General features: G+C 36.3%; 1 protein-coding gene across 1 annotated transcript; it reads right to left on the reverse strand.

Moving 5' to 3' along the window:
• Nucleotides 1-21,536: 21,536 nt before the first annotated feature.
• LOC143899225 (uncharacterized) lies at nt 21,537-24,426 on the reverse strand. The gene has a single exon (XM_077409336.1). The coding sequence runs from the start codon at nt 23,112-23,114 to the stop codon at nt 22,470-22,472; it is 645 nt and encodes a 214-aa protein (XP_077265462.1). The 5' UTR covers nt 23,115-24,426; the 3' UTR covers nt 21,537-22,469.
• Between the last annotated feature and the right edge of the window lie 1,174 nt (nt 24,427-25,600).

Below are 25,600 nucleotides of genomic sequence, written 5' to 3' on the forward strand. Positions count from 1 at the left end.
AGCGCTCTCCAGAAATGTTGTGATTGTACACACGGGGACAGGAATGCCTTCTCACTTGAAATTGCACGCGTATCAGGGCATATTCAGAGCGCGTGCTCCGTCTCTAGATATTCGTTCATCATGACTGTAAGGCTATCCTTACAAGATTCTCGTATAGTAATGCAGCGTAACGTAACATGGATCAGCGCACGAGAAACGTATCGGTTAAGGTGTTATACGTTTTTTGTGCGTTGATCTACGTTACGTTACGCTACATTACTATACGAGTCTTGTGCGGAAGCTCTTAATTACTCGGCAAAGTTGTCCCAACATATATTTTAAGAATATTTTATAATAATATATTTCAAATAAATAAATAATTCATTAATAATATTTATAATCTTAAGGTGTATTAATTAATAATTATCAGGGAAAGTTACGTTTGAAAAGTAAATCGTTACCGTAATTCGTTGCTCATTGAAAAAATAACTTATCGTTACCGTATACAACTCGTTATTCTTAAAAGAAGTAACTCGTTACCGTTGCTTGTTACTCATTGAAAGAAGTAACTGATCATTACCGTAACTCGTTACCGTTATTTGTTATTTATTCAAAAAAGTAACTTATCGTTACCGTAACTCGTTATTCTCATTGCAAAAACACTGAAAGAACGGTTTTGCTAAAGATTCAAAAAATTTAGCTAGATACAGATCTGAAAATAATTTGATTATATTTTGTTGCACCATCAGAATAATTATGTAGAACGTTCAAACTGATTTTTAAAACGTCAAAATTTTTTAGAAAATTATTTATTATTATACTCCAGGGACCTACTATAATTATTTTGATCTTGCAACAAAATTATTTTCTGTATCTAGCTAAATTATTCATTGAAAAAAGTAACTTATCGTTACCGTAACTCGTTATTCTCATTGAGAAAAGTAACTCGTTACCGTTACTTGTTATCTATTAAAAAAGTAACTTGTTATCGTTATTGTTATTCTAGAAATAATGAGTCGTTACAACTTTCGTAAAATTTTAATATATTTAAGCATTATATTTTTTGATTCTGTACACTTTATATATACATATTTACATTAAGCAGATTGAGTTAAAATAATTGGATTACATGAAACGGGCCATAAACGGGGATATATGATTCCTACATTAGTCATGTCGTAGATGTCGTCGTTTTCAATAAATTTTAAAGGCAACTAATTTCTTAAATAAAACTTGATTTTTTTTTTTAATAAAAGTTGTAGAGCTCGTCGAGAATTTTTCAAAATACTATAATAAAGCTCTCGTTTGTTAAGGATTTCCTGAGATATTTTAAAAATTTTGTTATAATATTTTTAATATAAAATATAAAATACCTTGTAAAGTATTAATTCACTTTTTGATGACTTTACCTTGATACTTTTATACGTGGATAATGAAAGAAATCGATTGTTTAAAAAAAAAAACAAAAAAATTTGATTAGATTTTGGTAACGCATTCAATTTTGCAAAATTGCAAATATAAAAATTAATTTCATTATTATACGCTTTTTTTCATTATTTTATATACAAAAGTGTCAAGGTAAAGTAGTTGAAAGGTGAATACCTTAGACTAACGAGGTATTTCATATTTTATATTATAAAAATATCACGAAAAAATTTAAAATATCTCAAGAAATCTTTAACGAAAGAGAGATTAGTGTTTCGAAAACGTCTCGAGATCTGCAACTTTTCTCTCAAAGGCAAAATCAAGTTATTTAAGAAATTAGTCGCCTTTAAAATTTCTTAAAAACGACATCTACGACATAACTCACGTAAGAATTATGTGTCCTCTTTTCAAACCAAACAACTTTTGTCTAAAGCAATTTTTTTCTACAATCAAAAATAAAAAAGTTTTGGATGTAATTTGAACAATCAAATATCGATATCTCATGTAGTTTTAGGAAAAAATGTTTTAGACAAAAGTTGTATGACTTGGAGGAGGACAAATAATGGTAAAATCAATTTTTTTAAATTAATTTTTTTAGGTCACATAAAATCATCGTCATATAAAATTCTATTTTTTTAAACAGAATTGTATAATTTTTTTTACACTGCAATAAATTTTTTTTTGTTAAAGAATTTTATGATATTTTAAAAATTATATCATGATATTTTTAATATAAAATATGAAATATCTCGTAAAGTATTCACTTTTCGATGACTTTACCTTCATATTTTTATACACAGAATAGTAAAACAAATCGAATAATAATCTTAGTTTTTATATTTACAATTTGCAAATTAAATGCGTCTACAAAATGCGGTTTTTAAAATAATTTTTTCTGTTTTCTTTTTACAACAATCAATTTCTTTCATTATTCTATGTATAAAATTATCGAGGTAAAGTCAATCGAAAAGTCAATACGTTACAAAATATTTCATATTTTATATTTAAAAAATATCATTAACAAAATTTGAAATATCTTAAAAAATTCTTTGATTCTTTTTTACGAGCCTTTTTTTATGTAATCCAATTATTCTGTTTTTATCTGTTTAATGTAACGGTAACGATAAGAGTTATTTCTTTCAATAAGTAATAAGTAACGGTAACAAGTTACTTCTTTCAATAAGAATAACGAGTTATATACTTACAGTAACGATGAGTTACTTTTTTCAATAAATAACGAGCAACGGTAACGAGTTACTCCCGGAAAGAACGGTTTTGTTGAAATATCTAAAAATTTAGCTAGATACAGAAAATAATTTTGTTGCAAGATCAAAATAATTATAGCAGGTCGCTAGAGTATAATAATAATTTTGTAAAAAATTTGGACAATTTAGAAATCAGTTTGAACGTTCTACATAATTATTTTGATGGTGCAACAAAATATAATCAAATTATTTTCAGATCTGTGTATCTAGCTAAATTTTTTGAATCTCTAGCAAAACCGTTTTTTCGGTGTTTTTGCAATGAGAATAACGAGTTACGGTAACGATAAGTTACTTTTTTGAATAAATAACAAATAACGGTAACGAGTTGCGGTAATGATCAGTTACTTCTTTCAATGAGTAACAAGCAACGGTAACGAGTTACTTCTTTTAAGAATAACGAGTTGTATACGGTAACGATTTACTTTTCAAACGTAACTTTCCCTGATAATTATTAATTAATACACTCTAAAAGATTATAAATATTATTAATAAATTATTTATTTATTTAAAATATATTATTGTAAAATATTCTTAAAATATATGTTGGGACAACTTTGCCGAGTAATTAAGAGCTTCCGCACAAGACTCTCGTATAGTAATGTAGCGTAACGTAACGCACAAAAAACGTATAACTCCTTAACCGATACGTTTCTCGTGCGCTGATCCACGTTACGTTACGCTGCATTACTATACGAGAATCTTGTGAGGATACCCTTACAGTCATGATGAACGAATATCTAGAGACGGAGCACGCGCTCTGAATATGCCCTGATACGCGTGCAATTTCAAGTGAGAAGGCATTCCTGTCCCCGTGTGTACGTAGGCACAACAAAGTAATGAATGCTCTTGATTCAGAATATAATTATGCCTTTATTCACGAATAATATAATATGTAATATTATGGATTAGGAATGGTTCCGACTAGCTGCGTGTGTCTCGTGGTTCTGACAAGAGACGATCGTCTCCGCTCTTGGCCGGTAATCGCGGATGTCATTGTATCGATGTCTCGATTTATCAATGTTCGCACGCATTGCTTCTCACTATCGATCGCGCGCGAAACTAAAGTCAACTCCACATAACACCCTCTCTTGTAAAAAAAAATTATTATATTTACTCAGCCAAGTATTTAGGTTTTCTTTTTGGCCTACAAGAACGTCGTGGAGTTTGCTGAATTCGTTCTTCTTCGGGGTGTTGCTCATTTTCTGGAAAAGCGGGAGCATCTTGTATAATAGCGTTATGGGGTTGTTGCATAACTTCCGGTTCGCATGTATCCGGTATATTCCAATAATAGTTGTTATTTTGGGCGTTCTCAATTACAGAAGTATTTTCTCCTATCTTACGTATTTGATCAGAGTGTCTAATCCAAAAACGACCATCATCCAATTTTATCTTAAAATGCAGTTTTCCCAATTTTTCGCTGATTCTTCCGAATTTCCATTTTCCTTCCGCGGAATAATTTCTACAAGCTACTCTTTCATTGCATTCAAACGACTTATACGACTTGTCTGAATTTACAATATTTTCTTCTTTCGTCGGACGGATTAAATCTAATCTAGTACTTAGCTGTCTACCTATAAACATTTCCGCTGGTGATTTACCCGTTAACGCATGTGACATAATTCTGTATTGTAATAATAATTGACTTAAAGCTACATTAACATTTGTTGAATCGCAATTCATGCGGCGCAAAGCTTGCTTGAGCGTTTGAACGAATCGCTCTGCTTGACCATTGGTAGCAGGATGATATGGTGCTGTTAGTTTATGTTGTAGACCGTTACATTTTAAGAATTGTTGAAATTCTTGAGAAACAAACGTTCTTCCGTTATCTGTAACTATGATTTATGGAAGATCAAAAGTAGCGAATATCTGTCTACATTTTTCGATTGTTGTTTTTGCAGTCATATCTGATACAATGTGTACTTTGGGCCATTTTAAAAATGGATCTACTAATATTAGAAACATTTTCCCTAAGAATGATCCTGCAAAATCAATGTGAACTCGTTGCATTGGAGCTGATGCAGGTTGCCAAATATGCACATCTACCTTTGGTGGATCATTTCTATGTGCATTGCAATTTGCACAATTCTTAGCTATCGCTTCTATGTCTATCCCGAACCACCAACAATACCCTCGGGCTAAATTCTTCATTTTAGCTATTCCAAAATGACCCGTATGTATCTCTTTTAAAACCTGCGAACGCAGTTTTTTAGGTATTACGACTCTATGTCCTCGCATAATAATGTCATCGTGTAAACTAAACTCTGCTTGCTCTAAGTTGAAACGCTTTGATTTATGAATCTGACTTCCTGTTCGCAGTGCTTGTAGTAATTCTCGTAACTCTGTATCATTCTCCGTTTCTTTAGCAATACTAATTGCTGTTATGGGGAGTGTATTAACCGTTTCTATTTGAAATGCGTCTATCACATCCAAAGCACATTCTTGATTATCAATTAGAAGTCTAGATAAACAGTCCGCGTTGGCGTGATTTTCTGACCTTCTGTAGCAAATCTCGTAATTAAATCCCTGCAAAAATATAGCGTAATGCTGCATACGCATTGCTGAGTAGATAGGTAAACTCACAGTTGGAGAAAATATTTTTATCAACGGTCTAAGATCTGTAACTAACGTAAATTTATTTCCGTACAAATATTGAAAGAACTTTTTAATTCCGTAAACTATCGCGTACGCCTTTTTATCAATTTGTGAGTATTTACGTTGCGTTTCTGAAAATGTTTGTGAGGCAAACTGAATCACGCGTTCTGTTCCATCAGCAAACTTATGCGATAGAACTGCGCCTACCCCATACGGACTAGCGTCTGTGGTTAATATTAATGGCAGCTTTGGGTTAAAATGCACTAACACCCTATCACTTGTAAAAGCTTCCTTCGCCCGACTAAATGCGAATTCACAGTCTTTCAACCAGATAAATGGCGTATCTTTACGTAACAACTTGTTAAGGAGAAGTAAAATTGTACTTAAATTTGGTATGAACCTTCCGTAATAATTAATCATACCTGTAAATGCTCTAATTTCAGAAACATTTTTTGGTCGCGGCATATGCTTTATCGCTTCCATTTTCTGTTGTTCTTTATGAATCCCGTTCTTATCTATAGTATACCCGCAATAATTAACTTTATCCAAAAAGAAACTTGATTTTTCAAAATTTAAACGAACATTATGCTGAAGTAGTCTATTCAGTATCTTTTCAAGACGATTTAAATATATTTCATCTGTTTCTCCTGTAATGATAATATCGTCAAACAGTATTCCTACACCTTCTATTCCCTCTAATATATTTTCTATTTTTTTTTGCCATACCCCAATGGACCTGACGCAATACCGTACATTAATCTGTTGACTTTGTAAAGTCCCTTGCAAGTACTGATTACTAAAATCTCACGGTCTTCCGGTGCCATCTCTAATTGTAAATAGGCTTGTTCAAGATCCAATTTTGAAAATTTATTTCCGTTTTTGAGCTTAGCAAATATTTCGTCCGTCGTCGGAAAAGGATGGTCATCTACTATTAACTGAGGATTAACTGTAACTTTGTAATTACCACAAATTCGAACTTTTCCGTTTTTCTTTAAAATAGGAATTATTGGGGTAGCCCATTTTGATGAAGTTACTTTTTCGATAATCCCGGCTTTCTCCAACAAATCTAACTCTCGTTCTACTAGTTGTACTAATTTGAATGGAACCGGGCGTGCTCGAACGAATACTGGAGTGGCATTAGGTTTTAACGTCAACTTTGCTTGTACGCCTTTTATGGCTGACCATTCCGAATTATTACGTGCGTTTTTGTAATTTTCAAGTATTGCATGTAGTTTATTTGTAGCTAGTACTGTCATTTCATTTACTGACTCACTAGGAACAAAGAAATCATTTTCATTACATAATTGACGTATCCATTTCCTACCCAATAAAGGTTTTCTATTACCAACTACTATATACATGTTAAGTCGCTTCGCAATATTCTTATATTTAACATTAACTGTAATAAATCCTTTACTACGCAAAATACGACCGCAATATGAAATTAATTGTAACTGCGTATTATGTATGGTCGCTTCTGGAAAGATACTATGAATAACCTGCTCACTTACGACTGTTACTGCAGCTCCGCTGTCAACCTCGAACTCTAGTGGTTTCCCGTTAATTTCAAGCGTTGTTAAAAATTTTTCCCGGAAATTTACATGCTCCAAGCTCAGAATTTCCTGTAATTTATTTGTCAAGCCCTTCGCAAAACAAACTGTCCAAAGATGCCCCTGCTTCCCACAGCCATGGCAACGAATATCTCTACTGAGCGTGCACTTAGAAGCTAAATGTGCCTTACCACATTTGAAACACTTAATATTAGTTTTTACATCAGACTTATTACTCGAATTAGACGTAATTGGAGTATACTTCCTGGCCCCTGGTTTGAACTGCTTGTCACCTGTATTCTTCCCTGGGGCTTTCTTCCCCGCCTTTAGAAGATCGATACCTGTTGACGTTGAACTGGCGCCCTTCATCTGCTGCGAACTCTTCTCAGATAATTCCATTGTAATGGCTATTTTTACCGCCTCGTCGAAGTTCGAATCCTTCTTTTCCAATAAACGAGCTTGAGCCTTCTTATTTAATAGCCCGAATACGAATTGGTTACGTAGCGCCGTCTTGAGATACTCTCCGAATTTGCAGTGGATACTCAGCTTATGGAGAGCTGCCACGAACTGCTGCACTGTTTCTTCTTCTCCTTGCTTCCTCTGGTAGAAACGGTAGTTCTCAGCTATTTCCAGGGGTGCCGGTTTGTAAAATTCCTCGAGTTTCTGGACCAACACATCGTAAGGCTGCGAGAACGGATCAATCGGATCCAATCGATCGCATAATACATCGAATGCCGAGGCTCCTACGTAATGTAATAAATAGGGAACCCTCGCATTATCCTTGATTCCGAAAATTAAGAAAGCGCCCTGTAAGCGTTGCACCCATCTTTTCCATGTAGAGGACGATGGATCGAAAGCTTCGATCGCGAATGACCCCGGAATTGCTGATTCTCGTGCTGGTTGTAAAGCCATGCTTGCTTTGTAATGGCACCGAGACACTTTTTATTTTAGTCATACATACTGTGTAACTGCGAATATTATATTTCGCTTATGTCGTTCTTTCCATAATCCTCGTCGCCAATTTTATTGTGATTGTACGTAGGCACAACAAAGTAATGAATGCTCTTGATTCAGAATATAATTATGCCTTTATTCACGAATAATATAATATGTAATATTATGGATTAAAAATGGTTCCGACTAGCTGCGTGTGTCTCGTGGTTCTGACAAGAGACGATCGTCTCCGCTCTTGGCCGGTAGTCGCGGATGCCATTGTATCGATGTCTCGATTTATCGATGTTCGCACGCATTGCTTCTCACTATCGATCGCGCGCGAAACTAAAGTCAACTCCACATAACACCGCAATAATAGCCTTTGCTTTCGCATTGTCTTTATTCCAGGCTTTCGTTATTGCTGCGTTCGCTCCCTCGCCGTTTTTCGATTTTACCCTCGTGCCATCCACTACGTCGAAGACTTCCGTTGCCTCCAGCACAGACTGAACGTGGAATTTCCACCTTTGGAAATTCGTCCCATCGAGTCTCCTCACATTTCTCGCGAGATCGTCCGACATTTTCGTTCTTATTTTTCAGTACGGATCAGAGAATACTGCCACGTGCCACGTTGCCACGACTCTTTGCGAAAAAATGGCCGCCTTCGCAACGACCGCGTGCGCCACGGAGAAACCGCTCACACTCCTTCGTGCAATTTTTCACACACTGCTTTTTCTTTGCGAGCTCTATTACGCGCAGGTAGGGTGTCTGGGCCCATAACCTGTTAACTTATTCACGAAATATTCGGTAGCTCGAGCAAGGATGAGGTGAGGAAAAATGACGATATCTATCTTTCAGAATATATTTGCACAGAGGTATACAGTACGTGATTCTCGCACACCGGATTGACTTCAACTGAACAGCGCTGTTCGAGATTCGTTACCGGTGACGCGCTGCGCTTTAGTCGAACCGGAAATGTCTACCATAGCGCCACACATAGCGCGTGATTCACACCAAGTGTTGAAACATCTTCTCCAACAGAAATGTTGCATAAATGTATTGACAGTTTTTTTAATTTTTAAGAACCCACACCCAGCACATAGAACGCGTTTGGAGAGAGGTAAGAGCTAATATCCCACGGTACGGAACACGTACTTCACACTTAGTGGGATATTTAGCAGAACATCTCTTCAAACGCGTTCATAATTACGAAGACCGTTTGAGCAGTTTTTTCTGTACCATTGCGGAACTGTATCCACCAAAGATCCATGATGAAGCAGATATCTCAGAGCCGGAGGCTTCTACAAGTGCTACAACTTAAAATAAATATTTGCTAAACCACGTATCACATTTTACACTTGTTTGAAACATACATTGCTTTTTACATCTTTTTTTGCTGGAATTCTTTTCATAATATGTTTTTCGGCATCGAAATCTGAGCTTACTTGTATCAATTAATTATTAATTTATTACCACATTTTGGACACTGTATTTCTTTAGCAATTAAATGATGCTCGATTAAATAAGTAAAGAGAATTATTATTTGGACACTGTATTTCTTTATTTATTAAATAAGGCTCGATATATCTCTCCATCAATAATCATATTACTGTTTTTCGTTAACTTCAACCCTTAATATCTGTAACATTAATTTGTTAAAGCAGAGAATAGTTGGTATATGAAACGTACATATAAATATGAACTTTTCATATACCAACTATTCTCTGCTTTAACAAATTATTTATGTTTTGTTTACTTCAACGCTTAATATCTGTAACAGAAATAATTTGTGTTCCAAAATATTCTCTGTTGTAATCAAAACTACAAACTTGAAAACAATATATTAAATTTTATTATTTATTAATTGGATTAAAGTTGAGATCTAACATTTCCTTAAAATAAACGTGATAACTGTATGCACGGCTGCGTCGAATATGTCCGAATTGCTACAAATTATAAAGAACATAATTAATACTTATTTGATACATAGTTATCATTTAAAATTAAAACAATTACCTCGTGATTTAAATAGCTAAATCTATCCTTAATATTGCGCTTTCTTTCCGCTGTATACGCATTTTTCAACGTAAAAGTTAATATATCGTGCAACAAATCTTTGGATACTGCATTTAGATATGCAAAATTGACAAGAATCATTCTATTGTGATCTTTTAGATTTTTATCCCAAAACATTTCTCGGATGAATTTGGGCCATGTTTTTGCATCGCCAACAACATCCTGAACCATTAGCCGCGGATTACTATATAATTGCTCTACTGAATATGGCATTATAAATATTTTGGAATTGCACAGAACAATATTAATATGTCATTGAGGTTGAGCGCTCAAGTACATCACGTGACCACGGGACATGCGCATGTGGTCGCGGAGCATGTTTGTAGTCGCTACATCACGTCGATATGACAGGTCTCATAACCTGATAGTCGTCAACTTTAACAGTTAATATCTCGCTTCGCGAGGTAGAACGGGGCTTTTAGTAACAATCACACAAAATTCGATACTGTCCAATTGAAGCTGAGGGTTTACTTGAAATTTTGGCGTATTACAGTACTCTCAAATATGTAAAAAATACAAAAAATATTGAAAAAAATGTGTGACAACGTGCCCTGGTCTACCCTATGGTGTGCCAAGTTCACAGGACCCGATGATAGTGATGATGAAAATAAATAAAAGTTTTGACACAACATCTTTTCGCATTTACTTGTAATTTTGTATTTTACATTATATAACTATATTCAAATAGTGCTATTTTATTTCATATCGGGTCATTTTATATCGCTTTATTTTTTATCGTGTAGAATGTATAAAATAATGTTATAAGTTGAATAAGAATTATTTCCAGTTTCATGCGTAAGTAAAAAAAAATTGCGTTTTGGAAATGCAAATTCAAAAGAGAAAACAAAATTGTTGGTTACATTAACTTTATTTTACACGAATATAAACAGTTATTACATGAATAAATTTAAAAAAAGTGCAAAGGACAGGAATTGAACTCGGGTCGACAACGTAGTAATCGTGCATTTTACATTTTTTTCTGAGCGGATTTTTGTTTCTGAGAAAATGGCTGAGCGTTGCGCCCTATCCCTTTGCCTTCAAGTACTCTTCTAGTAGAGTACTATACTGTGTAAAAACGTTTTTCAATTCGGTGACTTCAAGTATGCGGCTTCCCCTTGTAAAAACTAAAAATTATGTACATTTACCATTCAACATAATTATACTTTTTAATAATTGAAAATGTGCATTAATCCCCTATTCCCCTTAAAGTAAAACTATAGACCTTTACAATCCCAGTAGAATTAGTCAATTAGATCACAACTTGTTTTAAAAAAAGAAATATGATTAAATAACCAAAAACCTCAATTTTACTCAATTTAAAAAATTTCGTTTTGATATTTTGTAAATAGCTTCTGTGCAAAAGCTTTTTTTTGCTTTCTAACATGAATATTCAAGTTCCTGAGATTCTAAACTATCGATTTAAAAAAAGTTTGCCGTAAAATGTGCAGTTGATCAAAAGTTATGGTAAAAAGAAAAGGGGTTAGCCTAACCCATGTGTACCATCTACGTTACTTTTAGAAGTGTATTGTTCTAGAATTAACTTTATCGAGATTGATTTAATGTAATTATCTCCGTGAAAATCTCCACGCTTGAGATGGAGAGCGCGGGGAAAGATAATCTGTCACGGAGTTTCTTTCGGTACGCGAAGGAAATCGGGGAATAACAAGGGGTCGGTGTTCTCCGTCGGAGCTTCTCGAGTTCTTTGAGGGGAATCGGAGAATACGATGAGCCTGAGAAGGGAGAGGAATCAGGTGTATCAGGGAGTATCTAATACGTGAAAGAAAAGGAAAGCGGATCCGCGACAGGCGAGGAACTCCGTCAAGGAGGAGAGATGAGGATCAATTAATGATTGGAAGAAAGTGGAGGAGGGCCGAAACGCCGAAAATGATTCGCATGGGTCCGACTGAGAAAGTTCAAGAAAAGTTGCCGTTCGATAACACGAACTTGTCTCCTTCGCAGAATCCTTACCCATATTGACAACATTAGGGACTTGCGGCACCCCAAATGAGTGGTATTTTTGGGGCCATTAAAATTTTATTTGTTTTTACAGGATTGTAACAAAAATTATAATTAATTTCTTCAGATCTAATTTAAAGTGGACCGTGGACCTGAGTGAAGAGACGAGCGGAAATTCGACTTACTACTTGCCGGTTTTCAGATAGCGCGTGGTTTTAGATCTCAGGGCCGGTGATTATGACGAGTTCCGTCGATATTGGCTAGCGATATTGTGACGGAACTGATGATTTTGAACTGATTTTGGTGTCCATCTGTTGCAATTTATATAGGGTTCAAGGAATGGACTGTCGTGGAAATGTGCCTCAATTTTTTTATGATTCAGCTTGTTTTTGCCACGGAACTTTTGATAATTATCGATTAAAGAAACATATTTTTTTATCTCAGATCAAGATGTTAGGTTCAAAGGTAATGTCAAGATAAAGAACAGATAAAACTCTCTGTCTTCTTACGTTAATCTGTTATCAACTGGATTGAAGGATTTCTCACAAATTTCCTCTACAACTCTTTTGATTTATGGCGGGCTTAACGTTGTTGTCGACCGGTACGCGAGCAGTTTTGACAAATAGATGGACTTTTATTCTGTTTAATTTTGATATCTGAGGGAGTGCGCGCGTGTGCGTAATCTTTTCAATTTCACAGCTATAAAAATATTAGGACAAATATGATTCGGTTCTTGTCCAAAGATAATTTTATAAATTTCAATAGGGTAGATAAGTGGGTTCCAACTCGGGAGTTCCGAGAGAGGTGGAGAGATGGGGAGATTTCGTGGCGCGGAATATTCAATGCCCGATAAAAATGATGGTCCGCGGGGCAAGGGAAGGGGGAAATGCGTTACTAGGCGAGGGATCTGCGGAAAGAGGAGGGATCCGCGTTCTTGGGCGAGGAGTCCGCGGGGAGGAGATATTCGCGTGCTACGGTCACCACGGCGGCCCGCAGGGAGACGGAGAACTGCGTTGACAGTCCGCGGGGAGAGGGATTGCGTGCAACGGTCGCGTTAGTCCGTAATGATGAGGGTCCGCGTGACATCATACGGCGCGCTCCCGTTCGTGTTCTCTCTTCCTCGTGGATGTTCTTTCTCACTCGCATCTTCTTGTTCGCACGCTCTCTCCCTCGATACTTCACATAGACGAGACGCTTTTGGCTGATCGAGACTTATTTTCTTTTTCTTTTTCTTTTCACATGATATAACCACTTATCGATCAATAAGTCGGTTCTCACATCACTTTGGACTTTCTTAAATTTGGACCTTCAATTTCGCTTGTCCAACAACGAAAATTGTTATAACTCTTTTATTGTAATGCGATTTGTTTAAATTTGACCATCAGCCATTGTCTCTCTCAATCTTTTATATTTATTTTGCGTAATTTATTAATGTAATTTTATCGATTAGAACGTTCTGAAGAAGACCAAGTAGGTCAAAACGTAAATGTTATACATATATACATATGTTTATTAAGTTTTAATTTTAAATTAACATCTAAAATTTCTTTGCTCGAATTTTGGCCGTTTAACCTTCCTTAGCAATTAAACAATTTTTTTTTTACTTTTTAATACTTTTTACCAAAATGTTTTTATATTTTTAATTTAGATATACAAGGTCACTAACCGGTAGAGAGTGCACTATAGAGTTCTCATCATGGTGGTTCTTATAATGAGAGTTTAGACACCGTCCGCCATTTACTGCTAAATAGTGGAAGGGGAATTGGCGCGCTAGGCGAAAGTATAATAAAGTTCTTATAATAAAACTCTAAATTACAATATTCTACGACGCATGAATAGATTATATATTTCATATAAATTACTTTGTATTTTCAATAATATATTAAAAATTTTGATAATTAAAATATGTAATATATTTTATTTATTAACTATAATACGGCAATATATATATATATTTTTTTTTCTTATTTTTATATCAATATTAAGTGTCAATAAATTATCAAAATTATATAATGAAATATATAATGAAATAAGAATATATATTGGATATATATAAATATAATGATATAAATCGTATATATTTAACTGACGTCATAATTTATTAGTTAATACTGGCATAAAAGCACTATTTTGCTACCGATAAAAATAACCATATTATTATTTTTTTATAAAGCTATTTAGCTGACGATGATGTACTCGTTTTTATAAGGATTTGCAATATTTTGAATTTATTAGTAGGTATAATAAGAAATATTAATAAAATATAAAATAATAATAGCTTTATTTAACTCGTGCATGCATAGCAGCACTTTTGCTGCCACAAATATCTTTATAATCAACAGTAAATCTCATAGACATTTTTTAAAATCTGAAACTAATAAATCGCTGAATCATTTTATCTTTTATATTATTAATCACAGTTCAAATATTGAAATTTATAAGTAAAAAAGGCTTTAAGATCTATCGATAATGTATTCACTGTAGTATAATAAATTCTGAATATTCTTTTCATTTCAATTATAAAATTAAAAGTAACATCGTTTAAAAAATATAATGACTCATTATTAAAGCACCTAGCTCGGGTCAAATGCGTATATGAAAATATTCTTTATAGAAAGGGGAAAAAACGGCTATGGGAGTCAGACGCGGTTATCCGTGCGTAAGGAATCAACAGTAATTCTAGTAAACATTATATTTAATAAAGCTCATACGTTTCGGCTCGGGATTGAGCCATCTTCAGTGAAGTACAAAAATCAGACTGCAAAAAAAAGTATCAATTTGCAAACTGACACTGATTTCCTTCATCATGCTTATGCTTCTGTTCTTGAAAAATTGTAAATCATGCTCATTGGTAATGCGCCTTTCTTTCAGTGACTTCACATGTCCCTATGTTTATACTGTCTATCCTTCATTTTTCTCACTGTTTATTTTGCCACGGTTGGTAAATGTGTATCATGACTCTTCATAATTTTTATACGTTAGAAATTTCTAAACCGTCGTCCTGATCATGGTATAAATACAAGGGTATGCTCATCCCGTGGACACCCACTGCGCAGTCAAAGTGTGACGTCACACTCGGCTAGAATCTGATTGGACCCATTGGACCACAATTAAATATGGCCCTGGTGCTTCGACACACTAGGTATTAAAACATGCGAGCTACCAATTGTCAATGATCTAGATTGGTTACAATTTATTTCCCGAGAGAAATGCATGTACCCATCGTCTGGTCTTTTAAAAGCTGCACATATTATGAACACAGAATTCTCCAAGTATCACGGTTCAAAGCTTAGTAAAGACAAATTCATCTTCAAGAAACTTACGGATAAAATAGAAATTGCATTAAAACCTATCGAACTGCCAAGAGAGATCTTGCTATGTCTTGTTAGGACAAGAACCTACATTAGGGTACGCGAAATTAATCGAACCATTGCTGTACAAAATAGATTTAAGAATAAGAAAAAGAAGTTAACCAAATTTACGAATAATAAATCTTTTTCATAGCATCTTTATATATGTTGTTATTATTATTGTTGTCATTTAATCCCTATAAAGTGATATGAGGAGGAAAGCTGTCAAACAAAGTTAAAAAAATATTAACATTTTTATATATTTGTTTTGTAAACTTTTCTATATTTATTAAGTTTATAATGTTTATTTATATTATATTTTATTACAAAGTATTTATTAATTCATAAACTATTACTTTACAACAGATTTTTTCCCTGCAAACTTGAAATTAAAATAATATATCTGACGAGAATGCCGCTAACATAAGCTGTTCGGAAACAGCAGTTTTAAATTTACCGCTTATCTGTGACGTCACACTTCGACAATTCTGATTGGTCGCGTGCGCAAGAGCATACCCTTGTATTTATACCATGGTCCTGATAAGCACGTTGACTTTGCTTCTGATATTGAACTCGTTTTATTGCGATTAATTTATATTTTCTCGCTATGGCTTGTAATACTCTCCTTCTCTTTGGCTTTCGGGTGAGTCTCTATAACATCTGTTACTTTATTTACGGCGATCTTGGCCTTTACCACTGTTATGTCGTTACAGACAAAAATTCGTTTGCCAAAGTATCGGATCTGTAAATTCTGAGACTCGCTGTACCGGCCTTGGTGAATAAAACTAAATGGATTTTGTATTTCACTGAAGATGGCTCAATCCCGAGCCGAAACGTATGAGCTTTATTAAATATAATGTTTACTAGAATCACTGTTGATTCCTTACGCACGGATAACCGCGTCTGACTCCCATAGCCGTTTTTTTCCCTTTCTATTCAAATCTTGGGGAGTCCCTTACAAAATTTTTTGAAAATATTCTTTGTTGTTTTGATCCGACAGCATTAATGCACGTATCACAGGTTTGATGCAATAATTTTTGAGATTATATAACCTTCTATATAATACAAACAATTAAATGTCGCGTTATTAAACTTTATATTTGCAGTACAGCTGTTTAAATCTAAATTATTTAATATATTTGGGATATTTTTTTTTTTGAACTTTTTTTTTCATTTTAACGATTTTTTTCCATTATTGCATTAAAAAATTCAGAGAAAAACTCTCTATCATCTTCTTCGTATGAATTATGAGATACATTTTTCATATATTGTGAAATAACAACTAACCTGAGATCATATTTAAATTGCACTGCATTAGGTATAGCGTATGTTGAACGTATTATTAAAAATAAATTTTTAAGGAAATCTTGCATAAATCTGGATGTTAAAACAAATTTAAAATCTTTATAGTTTAGTAAATAATGTGTTAATTCAATTATGGATTTCGTAGATATTATAATCCCAGTTTGAAAAGGTTTCCAATGTCCAGTTTCTCCATTCCATTTCCAGTTTCATTAATGATACTAATTCAATAATTCCTTCTAAAAAGGAAATTGTTTCTGTTAATTTTTTTCATTTAATTTTTTCAATGCTAATTTTAGGCTACGAGCACTCATGATTTTAAACCATTTTAACATAATACTAATAAACCAAGTTGTTGTTAGAAAATCAAGATTATTAGTATCTTTGGATAATAATTCTAATGCTGAACTTACGGCAGGGCTTATCACGTTTGTCGCATTGCTAACTTTCATTAAAATAAAAAATTATTTTTTGTATCAAGAAATTGTTTCCGTAATTTTGGAGTTATTGTTAAACTAAAATCTAATGTATTTTCTTGTGAACATAACGTTAATAAATGTGAAGCATCAACAACATTTGTTGGTAACTGATATAAACCAACAAGGTTATCGGGAATGGTAATATAGGGGAAACCGGGGCGAAGTCATCACTATTTTTTCTGTGCTAATTTTTAACAACAAAATAAATTATTTTAGTAAAATATAGTATACCACTGTAAAAAGTGAACCTTTGGCTACAAAATTTATATAGGCATTTTTGGTCTACGTCGCTTTGTTCAACCGGTATGGAGTAAAAACGACAAAAATGCAAAAATCAAAATGTCAAAATTCTCGGAACGGAGTTGTCACATCCCCGGGGCAAAGTCGTCACTTTATTCTTGGACTGGATTTTAAATAAAAATACATAATTTTGATTATAAAAAATAATAGGATACATTTTATTCATTGTTTTTTAGTAGAAAAATGGAAAGCGGAAAATCAATTTTCTTTTTTGCTATCAGTGTCACTGAAACAGTTAAAGCATATAAAAACAGAGTCTGACGAGCGCACACACTCGTTGTGTGCCTTCCGCCTGCACGAAATGCACTGTTTTTCATCGGTTCTGTTTTCTGTTATCTCGGAGCATACGCAGCACATATTAGGTGCTTTCCATTTACATCAAAACTTAGATAATTCTCACTTGTGACGTCGTTCTATCTTTTTTGGCAATTAATAAATAATAAAGACAGAATGACATCACAAGTAAGAATTATCTGAGTTTTGATGTAAATGGAAAGCAACTTGTATCGTCAAAAACCTCTTCAACATGAAGAAGTCTCCCGGTTTCGGAAAAGTGAAATAAACAAGTCGTAATTTTGAGCCAAGGGAAATAATCCTTTATTGGCTCATGGGGGAAAAACCTGTTAAGGCATAAAAACCCCCTGAAATTGTGTGATATACAATTGGATGAATAGTTAGAGAATACGTGTATACAAAGAATTAATAGCGACACTCGGTATTGCAAACGGGGCCCCGTAATCGAGACTCGGCTCGAATCGCGTATTCGTATGAGAGACTCGGCTCTTTCGCGTGCTCGAGACTCGGCTCGATCGCGTATTCATGTAAGAAACTCGGCTCTTTCTACGTGAAATAATATCACCGTATAAATGATTGTTTGCGAAGAAGGGCGTGATGGACTGACTATTCCAAGAAGATTCGCGTGACTAATTAATTTTTTCGTTGCCTAGTTAATTAACAAATTCAACCGCCGCGACAATTGAATTGCGCTCGACACTCCTGTGATGGTTCGATCATCGCTGCCTTTGTTCCATGGAACAGCTCCCCCCGTTGAGAGTAGAACAATCAACAATACTAAGAGCAAGTAGATAACGTTTTAAATAAACGTCGCTTCATACTTTCTAAAATGTTAGTTGCGTGAACAATATTATATTATGCGGTACTTTTGAATTGCAATCAGTAATAACTAAAATTGAAAAGAACTGTGCAAACGAAAACTAAGACACGTTCGGTAGAGGACAAATTAGCTTCGCATTGCGTTTGAAGATTCCCTGCGCTGTTTTGATGGTCGCGACTCTGACCACGCCGTTGTCTCCAGGGTGTACCTCCATAACCCGTCCGAGTGGCCACCAGCGAGATGACAATAGCGTCTCGCTGGAGTCCGGCGTCCGAATTAGTCCATTTTTGTCGTTTTTGTAGTTCATTTAGATATTCGATGTGCCACCTGCGCCAAAAGTCTTGACGGGCCTTGGATATCAATCTCCATGATGTCAAACGATTCTCTGAAACAAAGATGTAATTATCCTCCGGCAGCATTGTGAGAGGTTTGCCTACGAGAAAATGAGCGGGTGTCAATGCGAGTGGATCGTTCGGATCCGTGGATATGGGGCATAAAGGTCGCGAATTTAATATGGCTTTGATTTCTATAGCGAAGGTGTTTAACTTCTCGTATGTAAACAGTTGATCGCCTACTACTCGTTTCAAGTGATGTTTAAAGGACTTTACCGCCGCCTCCCATATGCCTCCAAAGTGAGGTAAGAGGGGCGGATTAAAATGCCAAGAAATTTTCTTTGTTGTAACAAAGTCGCCAACTCGCGTTTTAAAATCGTCAGATTCGACTAAAGCGTATAGTTCGCGAAGTTGATTATTGGCACCAACGAAATTCGTACCGTTGTCGGAATATACGTTTGCCGGAATAGCTCTACGTCCTATAAATCGTCTTAACGCGGCAAGGAAAGCTTCTGTCGATAGTTCACTAACGATTTCAATCTGAGCAAATCTAACTCGTCAATTATAGGACTTAATGAAGCTAATTTCGTGCCCTTCACCCTTTCTGAGTTTGAGATGCAATTGATCTCGTCTGAAAAATGCGCTTTCTGAATAAGCTTTAGCACTCGCCGTTCGGATTCGATGATTTCTTGCATTAAAAGCGCGCCCCTATTTTGATTGGAAGATAACATTCGCAAACAATATGCGATGGTACGAATCAACCTCGTACAGGAAAAAAATTTTTTGAAGATGTCGTCCGAGTCAACCTGTGACACTAGACAAATGGTTTTCTTTAAGCCGGGTAAATCCTTAATAGAAATTTCAGGAGATATTGGCCAATTCGCTTCGGACTATCTAAGCCATGATGGACCGTTAAACCAAGATTCGTTTTTCAAAAATTCTCGCGGAAGTTGACCTCGTGACAACGCGTCGGCTGGATTGTGTTCCGATCTAACGTGTTGCCATTTGATTCTTTTACTAATTTCTTGAATTTCTTTAACACGATTTGCCTCAAATGGTTTGAGAATACTCGGAGATTTTTTCAGCCAATGTAAGACAATCATAGAATCCGTTCTAAAAACAGTTTCATCTGGCTCGAAAGTGAATGCTATACTCGTTTCGTCATATAACCGCGCCAGTGTAAGCGCCCCTAACAATTCGAGTCGAGGCATCGTCACATCTTTGAGAGGAGCCACGCGCGCTTTGGCGCAACAGAGTCGCACCAATATGTCTCCACGCTCGTTGCGGGATCGTATATACAAACAGGCTCCATAACCGATCTTACTTGCATCGCAAAAACCGTGAACTTGAATTTCGATAGGCTCGTCAACCAACAAACGTCGATCAATAATCAAATGATCAATTAATTCGAGTTGATTTACGAATGATGACCAAGAAGAGAATAACGCGCTAGGTACTGATTCATCCCATGAAATTTTTGCTTTCCAACATTCTTGCATTAAAACTTTGGAAGTTAGAATAATCGGACCGAGTAGTCCGAGGGGGTCGAAAATTTTGGCTATTTCCGATAAAATACGACGTTTAGTTTACTCTATCAGATAACTGAATAGGATTGACTGTATAAAGTAATTCGTCGCGACGCGCATTTCATGAAATGCCTAGCGTATTCAAAATCGGATTGTCATTGACAAGAAACTCGACATCTATGTTTCTTCCGTTTAAATTTTTAAGAGCTCGTGGATGATTCGATGCCCACTGTCTTATGTTGAAACCACCGCGTTTTAGAATTTCAATAGTTTCGTCCCGAATTTCTACAAGCTTCTTTAAAGTTTTTGCCTCGGTTATAAGATTATCTACATAAAAATCACGTTTCAAAACTTCAGCGCTGACGGGGAGATTGGCGCTTTCGTCATTCGCGAGCTGTTCGATCGTCCGAATGGCGAGAAAGGGAGCCGATGACAGACCGAAGGTCACAATGTTTAACAGAAACGTACGAATGCTACCCTCGTGAAACCAGAAAATTTTTAGGTACTTTTGATCGTCGGGATGCATCCAGATTTGTCTATACATTTTTTCAATGTCGGCGGTGAGCACGTATATATGCATGCAAAATCGCAACAGATGTTCAAACAATTTGCTTTGAATCGTGGGACCGACCATCAAAGTGTCATTTAACGATATCCCCCTATTAGTCTTTGCCGACGCGTCGAAAACTACACGTACTTTAGTTGTAATGCTCGTGGATTTTATAACCGCGTGATGGGGAAGATAATAGCCGCCTTCCGATTCTTCCGGTAACAGTGACATGTGGCCTAAGTTAATGTATTCGATCATCACGCGTTCGTATTCTTGTTTAAGTATTGGATTAGCCTTGAGTTTTTTCTGTAATCCGTAAAATTGACGCAAGGATATCGCTCGTGAATTCCCAAAGTCCCTTTCCATCGTTCGAAAAAATAATCGCATAATGTAACGTCTCGAACCATCGCGCATCGTGTTCTGAGTGTAATAGTTCTCGCATTCCGAGTTATCCGACGATTTAAACTGTTTAGCGGTAGTGTCTTCTAATAACCATAATTTTGCAATATTGTTCCGTCAATTCTGTCAACTTACATAAAACGATGTCTCTTCCGCCGGCCTCGATTATCCCTCCGACGACGACCTAGCCGAGCTGAGTTTTTTGCAAAAATAAATCGTAATTATCCCGCGAAAGATTAATTTGTCCGATTGATAGCAAAGATAAGGTCGCTCCGGAACCGATGATCATGTCGACTGATCGAGGTAAATGAAATTGTGGGTCGGCAAATTTTAAATTTGCTGGTATATCGATCGAATCCCGTGGAAATGCTTCGTCCGGAATTCTATATATATCTGCGATTTTTGGTATTATTAAAAATAAAAGTTTTTTCTTGAAATCGTTATTAATCGAATGAATAAAAAATTCAACTGAACCGTTTGATGTTGTGTGCATGTCGCCAATTGCACCGATCTGAATAGAACATGGGCGTACGGATACTTTTAAATTTCGAACGAAGTCTTGTGTTACAACATGAGCCGTTGCACAAGTGTCTAATAAGGCGCGACACTGAATAAAATTACCGTGTAAATTTTTTACACGAACTATCGTGCTCGTCATTAATTGTGATTGTAGATTCCGCGAAATTGCTTCAAAAACGAGTGGTCTCCGTCATTCCGATTCAGGCGGCTGTGCTGATGACTGATTTGAAGAATTTGCGAGCTCGATCTTGGAAGTTTCATGTTTTATCGCCAATGATTTGGATGCCGGGTTATGTAAAAACGTGTTGTGATATTTATTGCACATTTTGCACCGCAACCAACTACAATTGCCAGTGTGTGCTCGAAGGCAATTCTTGCAAAGTTTAGATTTTTTAATGTAATCCCACCTACGCGGTACCGACAGCTTAATGAAATCAGGACATTTATATACCGAGTGTTTTTCCTTTTTACAAAATAAACAGTTCGAAGGTGTATTGGTAACCAAAGCGCGCGCACCTGAATCATCTTTGCGTATTTTAAACGAGAATGTCTCTCTTTTTTAATTTTGTCGCTTATTGCCGATTTTTTATTTAGAACGTGACGCGTTTTGTTCTAACGTGAAGATGCGGAACGCAGTTTCAGAAACGAACTTATATAATTGTTCGAGCGTCGGTGAGATATCTAAACTAAGAGTCTCTTCTCATTTAGCACGAATGTTTATTGGTAATGCGCGTTCTATTATCCGAATTAACAAATGCTGATCTGGATGCACTGCCAACGACGCGAGCATATTCACGTGTTGTCGCATGTCGTCAACGAGCTTCATCAATTCCTTGGCGTAGCTTTATTCGGCGCCGGCAAATCAATAATCGCATCAAGATGTTTCGCGATTAGAATTTGTTTTCTCTCATACGAGTCGTTGAGAAGCTTCCACGCGTTTTTGTAATTTTCCTCGCTCACGTTGTAAATTGTAATCTTATTCAGCGCGTCGTCTCGTAATGAATCTTTCAGATATAGAAACTTTTGCAAGTCCGTTATATCTTGTCGTGAATCGATCATTGTTACAAACGTATTTTTAAACGATAACCATTTTTCTAGATTACCGTCGAATTTTGGTAGTTCAGCAACCGGTAATTTAATACGACGCATATTGTTATCGACCGGGATCGAAGTTGCATTTAAATTGACTGTGTGCGATGTTGACGCCGGTGTAAGAATTTCGATTTTGCTCGCAACCGTGTAATATCGGTCTTGAATGTCATTAAGTTCAACTAGATTTTCATCCGCCGGCTCTAGCAAATGGAGCTCGTCATGCAACTCTTCGTACGCGTGAAAAAGTTCTGTTATACGCTTTAATCGCATCTTTAAGTTTGCCTCGTCTAATCGATCCTCCGCGATTATTTTCTCTAGATTAGTCAGTTGAGCTTTCAACGTTGAGCGATTCTGACTAATATATCTTAAACGACTCATAATGAATCCGATGAAACTCGACCTTATAATTTGTCGAACAATTTAATGTTTACTCGGAAAATGATGTAACGCGACTCAACTAGCACGGTTACGTCTGGTTTCCTGCGCACGATCGATAATGCGTCGTCGGTCTTCCCGGGCGCTCAATAACAATAGCGAATCGCGGCTCGACGATTTTCGTCGATAAATATTATGTAATCGTAAATTGAAAAACGAAACTCGTTGATATCAAATTCAATGAAAGATGAATTTATCAAATATGAAACGTATGTACTTGAGAATACTTATCTCTTTAATCTCGAAGGTTTTATGCGTTGGCTCGGGACCTGGTGGGCCGCGGAAACGACTGGACTTCGTGTGGCTGGACGTTTCAGTATCGGCGTTGAACATCCTCTTCGTGAATTGACCTTACAGGAGGCACCAAAAACTGTATCGTCGAAAACCTCTTCAACATGAAGAAGTCTCCCGGTTTCGGAAAAGTAAAATAAACAAGTCGTAATTTTGAGCCAAGGGAAATAATTCTTTATTGGCTCATGGGAAAAAAGCCTGTTAAGGCATAAAAACCCCCTGAGATTGTGTGATATACAATTGGATGAATAGTTAAAGAATACGTGTATACAAAGAAATAATAGCGACACTCGGTATCGCGAACGGGGCCCCGTAATCGAGACTCGGCTCGAATCGCGTATTCGTATGAGAGACTCGGCTCTTTCGCGTTCTCGAGACTTGGCTCGATCGCGTATTCGTGTAAGAGACTCGGCTCTTTCTACGTGAAATAATATCACTGTATAAATGATCGTTTGCGAAGAAGGGCGTGATGGACTGACTATTCCAAGAAGATTCGCGTGACTAATTAATTTTTTCGTTGCCTAGTTAATTAACAAATTCAACCGCCGCGACAATTGAATTGCGCTCGACACTCCTGTGATGGTTCGATCATCGCCGCCTTTGTTCCATGGAACACAACTATTATTTAGCTTTTTTGACTTCGTTTTTTGACCACTGCTTGTCGAAGGCTGCAATTCTAACTCCGTTTTTTGCCCATTGCTTGTCGAAGGCTGCGGTTCTGATTCCGTGGAATTTTTTTGGACCGGCCTCTCTTTCTCGACGTAGTGGTAATAGTCGATTTTATCGTTTTCTTTCTTGTAGCAGATCGTCTTTTTTCCGCTTTGACTCCGCCTGCTCAGCCGCCAATTTCTTCATTTGAGGCGAGTCAGTAAGGACGGCGGTCGTTCTTCGTTTTTGTCCTTTACAAGTTGTCTGCCTCGGAGCGCGTTAAAAATTGAAGTGTGAAAGGACTGAACGTTACCGACCGAGGAAAGGCAGAGTAGCGAGCAGACTCGTGATACCATCGCGAGCGTAATTACAAAGGCGGGTGGAATGTTTAAAATGCTAAGATAAAGAGGAAAGAGTATATTTTCTGCCATCTATGGCATTTTTCACCGAACTAATGTCATTTCGTAAAACTCACTCTAGATGACGAGAATGGTAACATTGAATGTATTCAGCAGCGCTTACAGCGTATATCACCAGGCGCACTAGCTTCTGATCACGCACTCAACGCATATATTGCGCTTGTGCGATGCATGCGTGAGCGGGCTTGTGGCCCGGCGAACGCCATTTGTTTTCTTTTTTTCGGGCAAATATCGACGTTTTCAAGTGGGAGACGTATCGGCCGTGTACTCTTTCAATACGTTGTATAATATCACAAATCGGTGATATTCGCGTAATTAAACGTATTATTGCATCTGTCGGGTCAACACAAGTTTCGATAGAAAGCGACGACGAAAGAGACGAGAGTAGAAGACGGCCGGTATACGAGGGCCGAGTAACAACGAGGATCTGTCGCCATTAAGAACTCATTTTTTGCGAAAATCGACCAACTGAGACCGCCATTACGGCATACATAGCTGAGACCGCCATTACGGCGTACGTGACCGAAAGGTCTTTTTATAAAGGAGGATCACCCGCATACTACGGATTCTACTGAAAAAGGTCTTAGATTTCTGAACATAAACCATCGATCACCACTGAGTTTACGCTATACTAGCGGGAGATCGCGGATGCATCAGTCTGCGTACATTTCGATCTTTGGTTCCCGAAATTTCGAGAGCTTTTCCGAGGATTCGTCCTCATTTGAGTGGCCTTCGCTCCATGATGTAGCGTAGCTTTGCATATGTGCAATATTCTGAGTTTATGGAAACTGATATGAGTACTTTTTATACAGATTTGTTTGGTTGCAAGCAAGATTTAAGTATTCCTTTATATTTCTTTACGTTCATTTCTTGTATTTGAAAAACCTTCGCTACACGTCTATGTAAGGCATTGCGAATATGTCGTCATTTAATTATTCGTGTTAATAATCATTTGCGACACGGATTTACTAAGCATCACGTTGCTTCTTTACTTGAGATAGCATATTTTTACATATATTCTTTTTTCATAGTGTCTAGGCGTTACTACGTATATTGTCACAAGCGTGATTA

Source organism: Temnothorax americanus, unplaced genomic scaffold, assembly GCF_048541705.1.
Source record: "Temnothorax americanus isolate GAGA-0224 unplaced genomic scaffold, ASM4854170v1 Scaffold26, whole genome shotgun sequence".
Classification (NCBI taxonomy): Eukaryota; Metazoa; Arthropoda; class Insecta; order Hymenoptera; family Formicidae; genus Temnothorax; species Temnothorax americanus.

What these genes read in the sequence shown, in the direction of transcription:
- LOC143899225 (XM_077409336.1), bottom strand. Translation starts at nt 23,114, where the DNA reads ATGAGTCGTTTAAGATATATTAGTCAGAATCGCTCAACGTTGAAAGCT.